This window comes from Triplophysa dalaica, chromosome 1, assembly GCF_015846415.1.
Source record: "Triplophysa dalaica isolate WHDGS20190420 chromosome 1, ASM1584641v1, whole genome shotgun sequence".
In the NCBI taxonomy this organism is placed as follows: Eukaryota; Metazoa; Chordata; class Actinopteri; order Cypriniformes; family Nemacheilidae; genus Triplophysa; species Triplophysa dalaica.
In genome coordinates, this window is record NC_079542.1 from 5298053 (window position 1) to 5316994 (window position 18942).

The 18942-nt window shown below is 37.9% G+C and overlaps 1 protein-coding gene across 1 annotated transcript; it reads right to left on the reverse strand.

Moving 5' to 3' along the window:
• Window positions 1-43: 43 nt before the first annotated feature.
• sec24d (SEC24 homolog D, COPII coat complex component) lies at window positions 44-17039 on the reverse strand. The gene is made up of 23 exons (XM_056761016.1): window positions 16882-17039; window positions 15456-15656; window positions 15039-15132; window positions 14750-14961; window positions 14440-14676; window positions 14198-14337; window positions 14006-14117; window positions 13792-13919; window positions 12792-12930; window positions 12330-12445; window positions 10989-11113; window positions 8393-8584; window positions 8176-8269; window positions 7408-7524; window positions 6965-7135; window positions 6592-6688; window positions 6114-6259; window positions 5847-5985; window positions 4377-4495; window positions 3452-3631; window positions 3182-3373; window positions 1474-1566; window positions 44-1284 (listed from the first exon to the last, which is right to left on the reverse strand). The coding sequence occupies exons 2-23, from the start codon at window positions 15607-15609 to the stop codon at window positions 1144-1146; spliced, it is 3138 nt and encodes a 1045-aa protein (XP_056616994.1). The 5' UTR covers window positions 15610-15656; window positions 16882-17039; the 3' UTR covers window positions 44-1143.
• Window positions 17040-18942: the final 1903 nt, after the last annotated feature.

Genomic DNA, 18942 nt, shown 5'->3' on the forward strand with positions numbered 1-18942 from the left:
GGTAGAGGAAGATTGTTTTAAAGAACGAAACAAAAATGCAATGTTATGCAAGGTCAACAGGGCTGCATCTTTATTCAAAAACAGCTTTATAAAGGTTTTCAACTGAATTGCACACAACAGGCTGTTCTTGACTTCCAAACCTGTATTCATTTCTGTTCGGATTCAAAGCAACTGATGAGCAGGTACAAAGACTTAGTTACCTGAGATAATATTTGAAGGCTGAAGTCTTTACGATTCATCTCAAACTGTAAGAAAATACACAGTATTTGTCCAGAGATGCACGGTTAAAATTATCAATGCCACGTTCGATTTGCTTCAAAGAGCAAATTTGTATGAATGACCGAAATTCCCCAAAAAACAACAACAAGAAAACACAGAAGGCCGTTCCAGCTTTAGTCGACATTAGTTATTCAGGTAAGGACACGTAAAGGACACGTAATGCCTTTTTATAAATGATGCAAAATAATTTGATTATAAGATCATTATTATAGGATTGATGACTGCCATCATAAGACTGACAGAATCCCTTTAAATATCCTGCTGTATCAGAAACATATAAACAAACAATATGTAAAACGAGTGATACGCATACTCACATAAAGTACAACAGTTAAACAAAGACTTTATAACATTAAAACATAGATGTTGATGTATAGATTTTAACTATTGTATGAATATACGAATGGACGTTTGTAGTCACTACTGACTAAATACCAATATGCCGTATTTTTATGCATGACTACATTTCGATTTTTGTGTGATGTCCATCCCTGAAGTTATACAAATAAAACTAAAGACCAATTATTGTACGGTCTTGTTCACAAACATGTCCTGTAATAATTTAATAGGCGCAGCACACATACTGGACAGGACGTTTTCCCCAAAGCCAGATTTAGTCATGCTCAGGTCGATTGTGTGAAATATTTCTCTTTCATAGATCTTGAATTCAGGGAAATCGTTTGAGAAAAATCTGAGAAGCGATCTCTCATATATTGTGAATGCACCTATTTGCTGACGCCCGAAACGTAAGTATAAAGTCCATATACACACTCGACTACAGAAATGATTTTGGTCATATATTATAGGCAGCTTTACATGTTAGAAATGAAGGAGGCTGTCTGTTACAACATTATCTTACTCCGGTTAAGTAAGTAGCTGTCTGATCTCGCGGTGGACGAAACACAAGAAGTCCATGTAAGACGCCCCTCCGTGAAGACCCTTGTCCTCCACCAGGTGCTGGCGGAACAACGTCTCTCCTCTGTCTTTCTGTTTCACTATCAGCAGCTGCGCACAGAGAAATGCATCCATTACAAGCGCAATAGTAAAATAAATATCAGACGCGCATTTGTTCAGTGACAATATAAGATCCTATTGGTGCATCCCTACCAGAAACATCACACAAAGGTTGGAAAAATACCAAGCAGACCCCTTTTAAAACAACAGAGAAGATAGATAAGTACGCATGAACTGTACCTTCATGGATTTGGCTCTCTGCTGTGAAATGCTGGAGATGATTGAATGAAGTTTCCTGGAATGAGGATTATCCAGCGCAGGTAATGATGTCTGCTGTAAGACAATCACACATCAGGAGTTATCACCACAGCTCTCGTGTTCATTCCCATTAAGAGAACAACTGATGAAACAGAGGCTTGCTTGATTAAAGCAACGTGAGTTGTTGTTTACTGCCAAACCTGGAGTACAGTCATGCAATTTATACGTATGGAATGATCTCCAAAGGTGAATTTTACATTTTCTTTTTTAATATAATGCGTTCTACTATTCTGATTTTTAAATGTAAAGCCTACCTTTTGCCTTATCGGATATAAAACAACAAAGAGTTAATAAGGGCAATGCAACAATCATTCATTAAAATGTACATTTAGTCATTTATCAGATGCTTGAAAGGCAAAGTACAAAGCTGAGGAAAACAATAAAGAACTCCAGAAATCTGTGCATTGTGGATTATGTTGATTTTTTGTATATTATTGTTTTATTTAAGTGTATATACTGTATATGAAAGTATACTGTTATTTGTAAAATGTCAAAATGTGTATGTGTTAAACGTGTATTGTAAACGTGTATGTTATTTGTTAAATGTGTCAATTGTATTCTAGGGCACACTCCCAAGATGTTCACACACCACGGCACACGTGGTGATGTGACAAGAAAATGGGTTTGATTTTGATTCCTAAGAAAAAGGGGTGAAGGATCTTAAAGGGACAGTTCATCCCCAAATGAAAAGTAGACAGAGAAAGATATTTGGAAGAATGCTTGTAACCAAACAGTTCTTGGCCACCATTAACTACCATAGTAGGAATATGACAATAGTGCCCCAGAACTGTTTGCTTTCCTATATTACAGATACAAATATCTTCTTTTCTGTTTGACAAGACAAAGTAATTCATAAAGGAATTTTTATGGCAGTCAAGATCTGTTTGGTCTTCTATCTTTCTCCGTGTTCACAGCACCAAGAAATATTTACCGATTTGGAACAACTGGACTGTGAGTAAATGAAGACAGAACTTTCATTTTTGGTTGAACTGTTCCTTTAAGCCCAATAGCCCACACACTTAGCGGGTTTACATCACTCTGGTTTTATTTGCATTTTTAAGTCGCATCAGAAACGGCAAATTTCAAATTAAAAACCCTTAAATTCGCAAAAAAGTTTTTACGCTCACTTGAGGTGGTTTTTCATTTTTGTTAAAAAGGGTTACTGCGAATGATGGGAGATGGAAAAGCATTTGCCGAATAAATTCCTCCAAAACGTCTCACTAACCAGAGTAATGATCTTGTTACACAGCATCAGAAATGTTGTTATGTTCATTCCTAAATGACCGTAAAGTCGTCAAGTATTTCTGTAATTGCCTCATAGAACTGTCACGACTGTGTTTTACAAACAGCAGACATCCTCAAAAGCACCGCATTTATTGTGTTTCGTAATCGTCTGCTTAAGCAAGTATTATTCTACATGAAAATCATTACATGCAGTGGCTTCTCTTAATTTTCATACAGATTTTTAGTTGCAGTTTACTAGGAAGTGACGGTTGACTAGTTGGATGGAAACGGTACTTTTTCGCAAATATTTTATGCGATGTTCCGAATTTGCCCATATGATAAATTTGCGACTTTTTATGGAAACCCGACTAGTCCATAAAAGTGGTATTTAACAAAAGCCTCATACTCCTTCTGTTGTCAGATGGCCCAGAGATGGCACATTGAAGAGATTTTGGATCAGGTCGGGTGGGCACGCCTGTCCCAACCAGAGGAACATGAAGAGGCCGTTCTCCAGCAGGAAGACGCCCGTCTCACTTAGTCGCTCCTCAGAACAGCGCAGCGCTTGTGGTATAGACTCGCTGCTCACATCCATATTGTGCTGAAAGAGCCAGAGATGATGTGTAAACTGCAGCGTTCGGTGTTTGACAGAAGTATTTGTTTTATGCGAGCCACTCACCAGTGGGATGAGCCGTGGGTACAGCAGGATCTGCGTCTCCTCCACTCCCATAGCCATAACCATGAGTCTGAAAAAGGCCCTGTCGTCTGTGGAGAGCTCACCACTGCCTACTAGAGATGGAGTCTTCAACAGACTGTTCATGTAGACGGGGAACACCTTCATCGCATCCGGCAGGATAAGCTACAGGGGGAAAATGAACGACATTGCACAAATGCACAACGAGAACAATGGCAATGGGCCCTATGATACATGTGGCGCAATGCCAACAGTAGTTTCAACCTGACGCAGTCATTTTCACGGCCTGCGCCACACTGTTTAAAAAGCAAATATATTTGCGCCCAATTGTGCGTCCATTTTTTGGTCTGAAAACGAGATGTGTTCAAGCGCATTTTTAATGCACAGAGTGCGTCATTGACTGAAGACGAGGTAATATTGTTTTTTTTCAGGTACGTAACATGCGCCTAGAGGCGGGTGCACAGCTTCTGCTTATTACACACAGAGGGACATGCAGCACCACACAAACATGCCAAATATTACACATAAAGGGATTACAATGTAAAAGATTATTATAAAGATAAATAGATTCAAAAAAAGATTTAAATCCGGCTTGTCCTGTTGAAAAGTTGTATTCTTTGTCTTGCAAATTCCGCCGTGTAAATAGCGAATGTGCCAGGGTGCAAGCACTCTTAAAGGGATTGGGAGATGAGACTCTGATTGGTTTAGTGCACGTTTTGCGCCAAACACACCCATGACTAATATATAGAATAGGGACAACCCTTTTAGACCATGCGCGTGGAACATTTTTTTCGTCGTTAAATTAGCAAAAGTGGATTCGGACACGCCCTTAACTCTTTCACCGCCATTGACGAGTTATCTCGTCAATAAAAAAAACGCTTCCCATTGGATGGTGAGGTTTATGAGTTACCTGGCTGGCAGCAGAGGGACTGGCACAGTTCTTTCGGTAGCAGGCCAGCATGTGAGCGGTCTGGTTGACCAGGATTTCCCTCACCGTCTTCATTGGCTGGCTGAGCATGGCCTGATAGGCTGGAGGAGAAAATCAACCAACATGTTCAACTAAAACATGCATATATTAAAGGAAAGGATGTTTAAAATGACTCCACTGCATCGCTGATAGTTTTGCAGTAAGTGCGTGTGCCATCTGCATCATTTTTGCAGCCGATTTAATACAGTAAATCAAACGTGCAAGCCGGATCCTTGTTATCTTCATCACATCTTTATTAGAAGAATACAACTGTAGGTAACTTTACATAGTTATCATTATGTGCGTTCAAAGGAAAACTGACATATCCCATGAAATCATTGATAGTTCACCTTTAAAATGAAAATCCTGTCAATATTTAAACCCCCTCTAGTCATTTCGAACCTGTATGACTTTCTTTCTTCTGCAGAACACAAAAGAAGATATTGTGAAGAATGTTGGTTACAAAAAACCAATGTACTAACGACAGAAGTCAATGGGAACGGTTTTAGGTTCCCGACATTTTTCAAAATATCTTCTTTTGTGTTTTGCAGAAGAAAGAAAATCACACAGATTTAAAATGACAAAAGGGAGAGTAAATGATGACAGATATTTATTTTGAAGGCGAACAGTTCCTTTAAATCATTACATCGAAATAACTTATAGCTATAAACTTACCGAGTAAAGTAGGGAGAAAGTTTTGAACACTGATTTTTTATACTTGCTCAATATCTGATCGTAGTTTATTTTGAACCAAAAAAAGATATGGATTGCACCTTTGACTATGCAAATCAGGTGACGGCACAATCATAACAAATAATAAATGCTGAATATAATGTGCACAGTGAAATTATTCATCTTGCAGGTGGATTTTGAGTGCTTACAGAGATCGACTTCTGCAACTGCTCCATTACGGCAGTCCATTAGCTCAACGTTATTTAAGCAGGCTGAGAACTGTGTGAAATGTTCACTCTAATGGGTGTTTAGACTAAGAAACACCTGCGCTGTGTGAGCTATATTCAGCTGAAAATCGATTTCTATTTAAATGTATCCAAATTTATTAAAGCATCTGCTAAATAACTAAAATGTAAAAATGTAAATTACGAGGCGTTTTTATAGCACTGCCATTAAAAGTGCCAGCTGACAGAAATAAATTGTATTATATTTGGATTAGTACTTAATCTGCTCTATCTGTCTGTCATTTTCAGAACCTCTGATGTGCCTTAAAGTTCGGTTCAATAGCTTTACATAACAGATTTGCATTGAATTCGGTTTTCAGTATAATTACCGTCTGGGGTATTAACTCTTTAACTTTTTCGAATTTCTCATTCATTTCAGATTTTTTTTCAATGTGGCAATACAGTTCTTTTTGAAAGATCGCACCGCCAAAGTTGCAAAAAGTCAGAAGGAAGTTACCTGACTTGGCAAAGAAATTGATGAGGGCGTCTGTCTCGCAGCTTTTGTAAAGTTCAGACAGCTGTGAGGTGCAGTTCAGACTGAGGTTGTGGATTCGCAGGCGTCTCTGTCCGCTGACAGTGGTGTACAGCAGTGCACACTGGGAAACGGAGCGAAAAAGACACAGGGAGGCGTAAACACACACATTTGTGTTCCTCGGGTCAACAAGTGAACCGCTCTTCTTCTTCTTAGATCTATCAAAGCTCATTAGCATATACGTAAACAAACCTGTATAACAGCCCCTGACTCCTCGCTGAGCGTGTCGTCGTGCTTAAACTCGACAGTCACCGCGTTGTCACAATCCACCGCGGCCATTTCCACATCGGTGGTGTTGTTCATGTAGACCGTGCCAAAGAAATCTGTGGCCCTGAAGCCTTAAATGAGATAAGCAGACGCATATGTTATTTTTCTGGCAGAGTTTATTTTGTGTTTAGGTGCTTTTAGCTTAGCCGATGGGGTCTGAGAACCCCTGCGGGACCCTCAAGGTATTGAAAGCTCCATAAACATATCTAAATGTACCTTTATATTTATGTGCCAATTGAATCTATAAACATATTTAAGTTGGTTGTTTAATTTATATTAAATATATTTTATTGTTATGTTTTATACATTTTTAAATGTGATTTAAATGTATTTTGATCAGTTGTTGAATATGAATGCAAATAAGCAGATGTCAGGTAAATATGAAACGTAAAGAATAAATTACCCGTGCCAGTCCGGACACGCATGATGGCGTCAAATCCAATGGACTTCTCCACATCTCTCCTGAGATCATTAAGAAAATGCCGACCATCAACATCCACCTGATAAGGAAAAACAATGCTTGACCACAAGAGGGCAGTAATTCATTAAACTACAGACATGCTTATACACTGACCATAATTAAAAACGCAACACTTGTTTTTGCGCCCATTTTTCCTGAGCTGAACTCAAAGATCTAAGACTTTTTTCTATGTGCACAAAAGGCCTATTTCTATATAAATATTATTTATAACACCAACCCGTTTATGTTTTTGGTAAATGTATTTGATTAAAAGTTGAAATCAAGATTGTTTGCACTTGTGTGCAAACACGTGTACCTGGAAGTTGCTGTACTTGTAGACCGAGCCCCCAGTATGTGAGGGCACATCACCCATGGTGGCCATATCCACATACTGATTGGGAAACAGGAAGAGGTCGACACAACAACCCTGTGCTACACAATCTTTAACCAGCTGTTCATACACACCCCGCTGAGACTGGAACAGAGTCTGACAAAAAAACATAAAGATTATGATTTAGTACAGCGTTTTATTACAGACAGCGTGTATTAATGTTTGTGCACGTTCATTTTTACAGTAAAATTTGTACGTGTCGAATAATATGTTCTGTTTTTTGTTCACAAAAACCAAATACATTCACTAATTGAAACTTATTTTAATATGCTGTATCAGCATCACCAAAACAATCATTATGAGTTTAGTCCAAGCTAGATTTTTATGTGTAAATGCATGAGATTTTATAAAGGATGGATAGACCGCACCTTCTCTTTTTCTGTGCCAACCAGTTTTCTGTCATCTCTGTTCTTGAGTTTTCCGGGAGCCTCTGCTGTCGGGATGGAGGAGTGGAAGATGAAGAGTTTCCCACTGCATTCAGCAGCCTGACCAATAAAAACCCACAAATAACATGAGGGGATTCAGATCCCAAAAATACCTGCTGAAAAATGTAGAATTTGGAATTTCGTGCTACACACATTAAGACTTCTCGGGATAGTTTACCAAAAACAAAAAATATTTCATTTTCATATTTCACACATTTATTCTACCTGGAGTTATTTTCTTCTTCAGATCACAGAAGCTGGTGTTTAAAAAAATGTTGGAAACCAAATAACATTAACCACCATTTACTTGAACCACTGTGACATTTCTCAAAATATCTTCTTTTGCTTAACAGACAAAATAGTTTTTTTTAAGGTAAACTAAACCTTTAATATAACACAGACCTAATAGGGTAATTCAGATTTGGAACGATATGAGATTGCATTAGTAAATGTTAACAAAAAAGTTTCGCGTGAACTGTCCCTTTAAGGTTTGGTCATTAAAACTTGAAAAGATGCTAAACAGTATGAAATAACCACATGTTTATCAAAGAAAGCCTGCTGGTGACATCCACTTCTGAAATGCACTTTTTTTCAATTACGTACAAAGCAAATAAATTGGAAAAGTAACTGAGCAGATGGACTGACGCAAATGCCACGCAGATGAAGACATTATTTAGTAAATAAATCAGCCGTTGAGATTCTTTTATTTACCTTCAGTGCCTCAACACCAGCTTGAATGACGGGTGCGAAAACAGTCTCGCTCTCATTGGTCTCAGCGAACATGTCGGGGATTTGATCCAGAAGACTGTTGTAAACAATAAAGGACTTAATTGAATACATTGTCAACAACCTTAATAAAAAGTATATAGAAATAATGTAATATAAAGACAAGTCAGGATTGAAGTAATGAAGCTACTTGAACCCCTACTTATTTATAACAGCCCGGGACTCCTGAAAGTTGACTAGGAATCCGTCGAGCAGTGGTACAAACATCTCGGCCACATCAGAGACCACCATCATCTGTGGTTGTGCCAGAGCGCTCTTCACATTGTAGAAGTGCAGAATCTTGTTATATGTGACGAAGCCCACTTTGATGACTGAGCTATCTGCTCCCTCCTCTCTTTAGAAAACAGAGACGAAACATTTAAGTCTGAATTGCATTTATATATTTTTTTTTAAAGAAACATAACGCAAAGGTAGATATTTGGAAGAATGTTTACAACCAAAGAGATATGTTTGGTGACTGACATTCTTCCAAATATCTCCCTTGGTGTTAGCAGAATATAAAATACATCTATAGAGGCTAGGAACAACTTGGGGTTGAGTTAATAATGACAGAATTTTCATTCTTGGGTGAACTCTCCTTTAAATGACATGTCAATTATTTTATGAAGTGATATACATTTTTAGGGTTAAGGGGTCATATACTTCATCCTTACATATACCTTGTATTTTTCCACATTTCAGAATAACGTTAACTTAACGTAATTAACTCCTATTGGGAGATTTTTCTACTTTATTCAAAGTTATCCATTTTAACTAATATATTTGCACCAAACTATAAATAATCGATCGATTTTCAGAGTGCAAGTATACAGATTCAGATCAAAAGGTTTGAAAGATCAAGAGAAGAATTTCATTCCTCATTTGTAAGCTGCTTTGAATAGAAGCAGCTGCTAAAAAAATGTCCATTTCACTCGAACTTTTGTAACTTCTGACTCTTTGACTTTCAAATGGATGGAACAACATGCATATACAGTACAGAGCCAGAGCAGTGGTTTAAAACTGCGGTCCGGGGACCCCCAGACAATTGCAAGGGGTCTACAGAACATTTCAGTAAAGTAAAATGACAAAGCAAAAATTGCAAATGTCTACTAAACATGATTGTTTTTCATTTCTAAAAGTTTATCTCTTCTTTTTTTGCTACATGCATCGTTTACAGAATTGTTTATATTTGTTTCTTTCTAGTGAGTTTTTCTGTCATTTGAATTAAAAACATTTACCTTATTGGTCATACACATCCAAGTGCAGCCAACCATTTAATTGCGTGAATAATATGTTGTCTTTATACAGTTATATCAAATCACCACAGTTGTATAGATCTCTCACGAAATTGGGGGTTGGGGGTCCATGGCATTATAAAAATGTGAAACCCATGCACTAGAGCACCACGTACAGTAGTAGCTGACAGCTGGCCAATGAATAAAAGCATTCCAAATGGACGCCTGTATCTGAAGTTTGTAGCTTTCTACGTCTACATTCGCAAGACTGGAAAACACTATGATGGCGTGAATCACTCTCATGCCAACCTTGTCATTAAAACCATGCCAAACGGCTTCTCTACTCACAGAACAAACCCTCTCAGGCCCTAACAAGTCTGCTCCAATGTGGTTTCCATTAACTGTGAGCGATCTTGCAAGCAAAGCCAGGAACACAGGAGAGAAATCAGATAGAATACCGCAGGCTTATTTGGAGCTGTTTGGAGAGTGATGTCAGCTCTCAAACAAATAAGGACATACCCTTAGGATCTAACGGAGGGCGGTTAGGAAGGTAGAAAAAATATATACATGTTCCCCAGCGGTGAATCAAATGCTCACCTTTCAGCTGGCAGTCATCCATACAAACAGAATAATGGGAGCCATGTGCACACAGAAATATTTAAATTCTTGGACATGTTGCAGTACCAGAGCCGGTGAACCCTTTCACTCTCGGCCGTCTCAAAAATCTGTCCAACTTCCTTCAAGCACACATTTTCTAATGATGAGATACTGGAATTCTTTTGTTTCTCCATATTTTATTCTCTCCTGCTCCTGTTACCATATTTGGCAGGAAAATGTGGATATTTTCAGCCGGATTCTCTTACATTTCGGGGCTAATAGTAGCCGAGATAAACACGTGTTGAACCTGAACGGAGGGGCCTCAAGTTGACTCTACAGACCCTCTGAGCTGCCAAACACCTGGAGAGGGGTGTCAGCGTACGAAGTTAGGGGTCCAAACCATCATACAGTCCTATAAATATACATTCCGTCAAAACTTTCAGTCTTTAAGTCAGAAGTTACGTCTTAAAAGTCTATTGTATGAAATTTAGCGACGTCTAGCGGTGAGGTTGTGAATTGCAAGCAACGACTCACTCCGCCCCCTCCCTTTTGAAGCACTACGTTGGCTGACACAGAACTAAGATGTCGTCAAGTTTTCGCGTCTTTGCCGTAGAAGATAACATATTTAGGAAACTGTAGACTGTGAAAACAACATTGCGAATTCCATGCGAGGGGACTCGCGGTGTATGTTTACATTTACATTCATTCGGCAGACGCTTTTATCCAAAGCGACTTACAAGTAGGAGAGCATTTAAACATTTTGTCAACACGCTAGACAGTACCGTTAGTATGTAGATAGAAAATATAAATGTAACGCTTCATTATGTTAGGTCTTTATACATTTCTGAAGACATAGCTATGTATATTATATTGCATTTCTGTCAATAGATCCTCCAAAAAAATACACACACAGCACCTTTAACTTACTTGGGAAGTCGGTCAAGCAACGTCTTCAACTCTTGGCATATTAGTCGGACAAGTCCACTCTTGATGTTGGTGTAGGAGACGTCGATCATGAAGATGTAGGCTGGAGGGTTTGGAGGCTTATTGTTCTTAAAGACAGAAAACACCATCAAAGAATTATACATAAACTTCAAAGTGTGATGGTTTTTTTCTCCGTTTAGTTGCTCACTATTTTTAAGTATTTGTCATAATGAAACCAAAGAAGTCAACTGCAGATTGGTCAAAGATGTTGGTCTTGTGTCAACCACTGTGTCATTGCAGGCGTTAATGGCATATTTTACTTCCTGATTTGTTGTTTGACTGGCATGTTGTCAAAATTAAAAATACTTTTAAGACCAACTTTTTGTTCAAAAAACTCACTCTGTATGCATGAGAAAGAGTACAGTGATTTTCGGTTACAAGATTTAATTTAAATTATTATTAATGTATATTAATATTTCATTGTATATAATTGTATTAATTAAAACTACTCAACATTAAATGAATCTTTGCGGAGGTAAGCTATGAGATTACAGATATGAACACGTTGACCTGTTCATTTCCATTCAACTGATTAGAAAAGTAGAAAAGTTAAAGACAATGTATGAATGTCAATACAAAGTTTTTCTTTTACTTCCGTTTCATTACTGTCAGCATGCCGTGTATTATTCCCAAGGTTTATTGTCTATTCCTGAATAAATAAAATGCGATGCGACTGCCAAGAAAGAAACGTTTTTCAGATGTTTCATCGGGCATGCTGACCCCATTAGGACAACACACAGTCTATTACATTCCTTGAGGAAACGCTTAGATTTAGATAAAGACATGCGATATTAATAGTAAACCTAATGGGTGTAATATAATCAGATTGTTGACCATGTAGATCATAATTAAAATGTGTGTAATATAAAGAGTTCTTTGCCAAAACAAATATCTCCCTTAAAAAAAAAAATCTAAATCATGTGTAAACATGTTTTTAATATGTTTTATTATGTTAGGATTTTTGTTATCATTACTTAAATCAAAACACATCACTTGGAATGCACAACAACATATATGTATGAAGAGTTTGGTTCCCAAATGAAAAACCATGATGTTTTTATGTGTTTTGTGTTAGTCACCGTATTGTTTTTAGTTATTATGGCTTAAATCAAAACAAAACAACTGCACTTTGATTGATATTAATTGGAATGCACACTAAAAAACATGATTTTTGAATGATCTCATTTCAGAACCAAACTCTTCATGTATATATATTCACCCAAATCCACAAAACTTTGCGTCTAGATCTTGTGTATAACTGTTTTAAATGTTTTTTTTAGTTACCCTGCAATAATCCAGCGTGGCAATGAACTCATAAGAGCCCAAAGACAGTTCTGGTCTCTCATACAGATCCATTCTTCTCCCCATATGGTCCAGATGTTGAAAATACTGCGCTGGAACTGATGATGATAAAAAATCATGCCGGTTTTAGTCACATTTGAAATATTCATAATTTTCTCCAGATTATTCTTTTTTAACAACATTGTTAGTGTGTTGTTAATATTATACATCACTTTATATTTTCCTGGCAGATGCTTTTATCCAAAAAAAGTGTGTGGGATTCAATCCCATGAGCTTTACTGTTTGTTGGTATTGCAATAATGAATTATTTGAGCTACATGAAACATTTGGTAAACGGTAAATTTTAATTATGTTTTAATTTAATTATGTTCAATGCGAATGTATTTAAATGTTATTGTGTTAATGTGTGTTCCCAGCGGTATCAAACGAAGCTAAAGTACCAACCTTCATTAACACAGCTGCAGAAGGCACACTGGTACCGTCGTCCTCCATCAATAAACTGCATGTAAGGGCACATATAGGCCTTACAGCGATTGCAGCGGATTGGTCCGACCTCACCATGATTTACAATGTACAGAGGAGTCTATAGAGTACAAGCAGATTACAGTGAGAATGACAAATATTTGAGAGCAGGACACAGCCTGAATATACAGTAAATAATACTGAAGATAAAAAAACGCATTAAAGAAATCTGTAATCATTGTAAATTGTATTTTACAATGTACAAAATATTCAAGAATTGGGAATTGATGGACTCATTTCTGATGTCTGTGGTTTTGGCTTATAGATTCTGTAATATCAAGTAATGCAGTTTAAAGAATAAAACTTCAAAATCTGATTTTTGAAAGTACAAAACATTTATTTCTATGACATCTTACTTGAAGTCAGAACTTACAGTAATTAGTCTCTCATAAGAGTACTAACACTAACATTTCCTAATAAGGTCCTGGACCATAAAGATGTGTGTAAGACAATGAAAGATTCCAGAGTTAAACACGTCTTGAAGGCATCAAAGCCACCATTAAACTAACAAACGAGAACTGAGAGGACATAAAGGGCTCATGAATTAACTTTAAACAATTTCCAAAAACAGTATTTTCCATTATAAATAATGGACAACTGTGGAATCCTGTTCAATCTTAAAGGAACAGTTCACCCATATAGGAATTTCTTTCATAATTTACTCACCCTCCGGCCACCTCAGATGTATACGACTTACTTTCTTCAGTTGAACACACCGATAGCTTTTTAAAAATAACCACAACTACATTACAGAATACATTTGTTACCCAACTGGAGTCAAACTTTGTGTTCAGCTCAAGAAAAGAAAAGCCATATACATCTACGATGGCATGAGGTGGGTGAGGAAATCTATTCCTGATTTCCTGACCTATTCCTTTAAAGGAATACTACAGACAGCTTCGATAAATGTCACATACTGTACCTCATTTTGGGGCAAAGTGGCAAACGGTTTAACAACTGCAGCCAGAGGCACTTTGCACTGCTTTGCGAGATCAGCTGTGCATGGGAAGGAATATGTTGTGCATCGCATGAACCTTGGGCTGGCATTTCCTAAACAAGGCAGACAGTTTCCTCTATTAAAATCTCATGTATCTCATCATAACAAGAGTTAGATGCAAAGCCAGTTTTTGTGTTACCTTGATCCTGTACGGTAAAATTTGTGGTGACCAGTGGAGGCACCTGACCTCTGATGTTTGTAGCATACACCTGTCCTCCTCTTCTAGCCTGGTCATCTTCACTCACTTGCGTCTGCAAAAAAAATCAATGCACTTTATAATGTGTATAAATAAAAATGCTAACATCGCAATATAACTATTTTCTGCTGTTACCGTGCTTGGAATAGAATCAGGGTCTAGCTTCTTTTGTGGCGGGCCTGCCATTTGGGCTGGACCTCCAGCGAAGCCTCCTGGGAAAGCACCTGTTTGGGGGCCTGACATCTGCGGTCCTGCCATTTGTCCACCAAATGGGCCTGTGTGCATATAACGTCTATTTGAGTTTGACAACTAAAAACTCAATTGAAGGTGAATAGTGCCCTTTCCGCCCCAACTGAAGTAAAAACCCTTCATTTTACCTGGTTGCTGTGGATAGCTTTGGGGTCCAAGTGCTTGGTGGTGGACGCTTCCACCCAGAGGTACACCTGGTCCAGGTGGGCCAGCCATTCCCATTGGTGTAGGTGATCCCATTGAGGGTGGCTGTTGTCCTAGTGGAGACAGTGGAGGATGTCCCATCGCTGGTGGTGGAGGTGTTTGAAATGGTTGGGGTGCCGCTGCACTTGAGGGGGACTGGGGGGCGTGCATGGGCCTTTGGCCTAAAGAGCATGGGGCACCATATGGGTCAGCAGAAGCTATTTTTTTAAATTCAATGATGAAATGGCATCTTACCATATCCTGCAATATTCATGGCACTCATTTGATTGGTCAGCTGTTGAGCTGGAGGAGGAGCTTGTGTCATAGCTCTCATTTGATTGGTCATATGTTGAGTTGGGGGTGGAGCCTGTGCCATGCTTTGATAAGCAGTTTGAGGAGGCTGCCCTTGAGGAGGCTGCCCGTAAGGAGACATGGAGGGAGCAGAGGCAACAGGAGGATGTTGATAACTGACGGGGGAAAGATGTTTAGCAAGTAATTATTATGTAAATGTCAAAATGTTTCATAAAGTAGAGCTAAGATTTACCTGTGGGCACCATTCTGCTGAATTTGAGCTCCGTACTGGCCGGAGGTTGGTGGTGGGGGCATTCCAGAAGGAGAAGCAGGTGGTTTCAGTATACCTAGATAAATAAATAAAAGTGGGATCTGTTTCTCAGAAGAAAATCTCAATGGTTGACTCAACTTACTTAAAAAGAGCAAAGGTTTTTATTAGCTCTTCATTCTCAAATTTCTGTCTACCAGAAACAACTAAGAAATTGAAGATTAGAAGATTTTTTTATTTCCTCTCTATTCATTTAAACTGGGTCTAAGTTTTATATAGAATAATGAAACTGATAAGAATATAAATATGAATAAAACAAAGGGTCCTTCTATAACATAAAGACAAGATAATACCTATTTTCCTCATTAAAACCTAAGAAAAAGTAAAACAGAAGCATATTACCTGTAGGAGCAGTAGAATAAGCTTGTGGTGGAGATCCATAGACCCCATAATGGGACTGAGGTGGGGGGTTTCCAAAACCAGTATTGTATACCCCCATTCCAGCCTGGGCCTGGGAGTATGGAGGGGTGGCAACATAACCCTGCTGACTCATCATGCCGTTATTCTTTCATTCCAATCAGGAACAAAAACGGTGACCTAGAACTGGTGAAATGAAAACAATCACAACCAACCGAAAATGAAAAATTGCTTTAATCTGAAAGAGTCTTAAAACCATAAAATAGTAACCTGGTAATATAGCTATTTAAAAAGTACCTGTCGCATTTACCCCAGGAGTAACATAATACTCTTGCACGAGAGACTTAAAGCCAGAGAAAAAATGTAAAATGCTTGGGGTAATGAAATGTTTGCTGTAAAGTTTACCTGATATCATTAGCTCAGCACTACACACGTGTGATCAGGAACTTTGACACTAAACTTTTTAGAGATAAGAGACGTTTATGATAACGCAATCTGCCATGAATAAAAGTTTGAAAAAAACAATTCTGGTCTCACTATTAGATTTAACCAAAGAAGAAGAAGAAATGAATCCAAAACAGTCAGGCCTCTTTGTCTGCAAATGTTCTTGGTCACTGAAATAATTATATATGTTCTCATAAATATAGTTTTATGGTATTTATTATACCTATATATCAAAATTTCAACACAACACTAATTATTGTGTTATCAGGGATTATGCCAAATTCCATGTGTTACACAAAGATTCTTATCTGTTGATTTTAGACAAACTCTAAGCAATGTCTCTTGTTTTAATACATTATTGATAAGCGTCTTTTAGTTGTTTTTCAACATCAACTGTTTCTTTTAAATCACTGGACTGGTCCTCATCTATGATGTTTACGAAGAGTGGCCTGAAAAGTTTTGAGGCATCATGACTTTTTCTCTAGGAAAGGCCTTTGATAGAATACATTGCAATGTGTCAATATGTTTAAACAACATTTAGATCAATTAAAACAGAGATGCTTCGGTGAAACAGAAATGTTTCAGTGTGGATGTACATTGGACAGTATATACAGTATCAGGCAGCCACTGCCCTGAACTGCCACGTCAAATAACGGTATGACGGAGACCTTTAATGTCTGAATTCACAACAGCTGACTTCACTGAATAAAGTCCATTCAGAAACACCCCGCCGTATGCAATACACAAGATCGATTTAAAGATAAGTGACGCGCGTGTGGTGTCAATCGATTGATACAAAGTAACGTTTTCTGCTACAGATGGAAACTGTCACATTATGCAAACTTTCCATTCTCACAAAAGATATAATGAAAACGCATCTAGAGTAAAGTCAGCATTAGGTTATATAGTTTTGCAAACATGTCGTTTGTTTTCTTATTAATACATGACGATAATAATAAAGGCGTACCTTAAAGAAAATGATGATCCGGGCGTCCCTTCCACTGCTGCTGTTGAATTGCGTGCCGAGAGTGCCACGTCAAACTCCAGCACATCACCGGTGTCTGTGCGCGTAGCCGCGTCACAAAGCAGCAGCGTCTGCGCATGCGCGCGGCGCCCTCGGTTTGGCTAAAAAGTATACAGCTACCTCCACTGAGCATGCGCCCTTCAACACTGCATAAATTTCGTCACGCTGAGATCAGTTGATTACAATTCTTTTATTATTGCAAGGTTATGTTTAGGGTCGGGGTACGTGTAGGCATTAGCTAATGTAATTGTTTGTAATTTTAGGGCGAGATGTTGCATCACTTCCGTCCGTAGCTGTATCCCTTCTAGCCACAACATCACAACCGGTTTCCTTTCAAGTAAAGTCTCCCACTCGGCGGCCACATTTGCATCTCCTCCGGCCAGCTATTTCAGCTACACGAGAGCAAGACATTTCTACTTGAAGAAAAAATCTCTTACTTCGATAAACATATATCACAATAAACATATATCCGACTTACAATTGCATCGGGAGTCAAGTGCACCATAAATTCGGCTTCTTGACTTCAGATAGCATTAAAAACTGCGCAGGCGCGAAAGCTAGCAGGCGCCTCACAGCGGAGAATTTACAACTCTCAGCACATAGCCCCTCCCACAGAGAACCGTTAGTCTTAATGATTGGCTCATTTTACTTGAAGGCGGGACTTCCTTCGCTTAAGCGTCAATACAAGGGTTGCACTTGTCCTCTCTGATAGTCAAACAACTGCACCGTCTTGTGAAAATCTGAAGTCTTTACAACAACACGCCAGCAAGGATGCAGATGTGCGTAGCAAACGCAATTCCGTTCATTCTGGCCTTTAAGAGAACAGCATCTTTAAATTAACTTGCACTATTCTGAATAAGAGCTTCAAAGAGAATGACAAATAGAAAACGTCGACACCATTCAAGATTAGCCACAATAACACAATAAAAATACCCTGATGACCATTTGACTTATGTTTTGGGACATAAAACAATAAACATGAATGTACTTATTTTTATTGAGAAACTATAATGATGTGGTTATTGGGGATTAGATATTTTTATATGTAGCTATTAGAATAGATTTGTGATATATTTGCCCTTAAAATTTCTGTTTTGTATGTTCCTGGTTATTTACTTTTGAAGAGTAATCCTTGGAATACTGACTCCATAAAGTTTAACAAACATGTTCTAATCTTTGGCTTTGTGGTGCCCTTATCATTGTCAAATTAATAAATAATCTGTAATTGCTATAAAACAGTTCTTTTATCTATTCCTGGAGGCTTTATTTACTTAAATCAATTATGATATGCCAGATTAAATGCTCTGAGCAAATTAATTCTTCACATTTCTTACACCAACAGATATGAACAGTGACAGTTATGGTAAATATTCTGGCTTCAAATTAGATTTAATCTGATTTTGCTAATGGGCATTTTGATCACTGTGAGAGATCAGATTTAATGAATACTAAAAACTTAAATTCTTACAGCATTACATAAAAAAAGTTAAACTATTAAGAAATCCTTGGCACAAAGCCTGCAAGTCTTACTGCATGTCAGAAATAATACCACTTTGTGTCTGGAACTATCATCATACTGAAAACTGATTTTCATGATACAGACGATTTTTCTTTTTTTTTCAAATACTGGCACGCCGAAAAAAACACCTGTATTGTTTACCTAATTGTTTAAAAAAATGTCAGCAATATGCCCCTAAAATATGAATAGGCTAATGTGTTGCTTATAATCATGTTCAAACTTTTCCACACCTCACGTATGCTTTTAAATATAGGTTTACCTATTTATCATTTTAAGAATCGTGTAAGTGTATGTCTCACAATTCAATCCACCTCGATGTGTGGTCGTTTTATTCTGAACATAAATTTTTACGATTTCTAATAAAATCGCATTTACTATTAAACCCTTGAGAGCGCAGCGGTTAACGCTATTCGGGAAGGTCTCTGAAAAATGACGCCAAAAGAGGGCCGGACTCCAACATTGTGGTTTTACACCCACCGAAGTCA

Coding starts and splice junctions, on each gene's coding strand:
- sec24d (XM_056761016.1), bottom strand. CDS start 15,609: ATGATGAGTCAGCAGGGTTATGTTGCCACCCCTCCATACTCCCAGGCC. Junction 14,962..15,038: donor CAGCAGAATGGTGCCCACAG/GTAAATCTTAGC, acceptor TTCCCCCGTCAG/TTATCAACATCCTCCTGTTG. Junction 8,585..10,988: donor TTGCTTGACCGACTTCCCAA/GTAAGTTAAAGG, acceptor TGTTTTCTAAAG/AGAGGAGGGAGCAGATAGCT.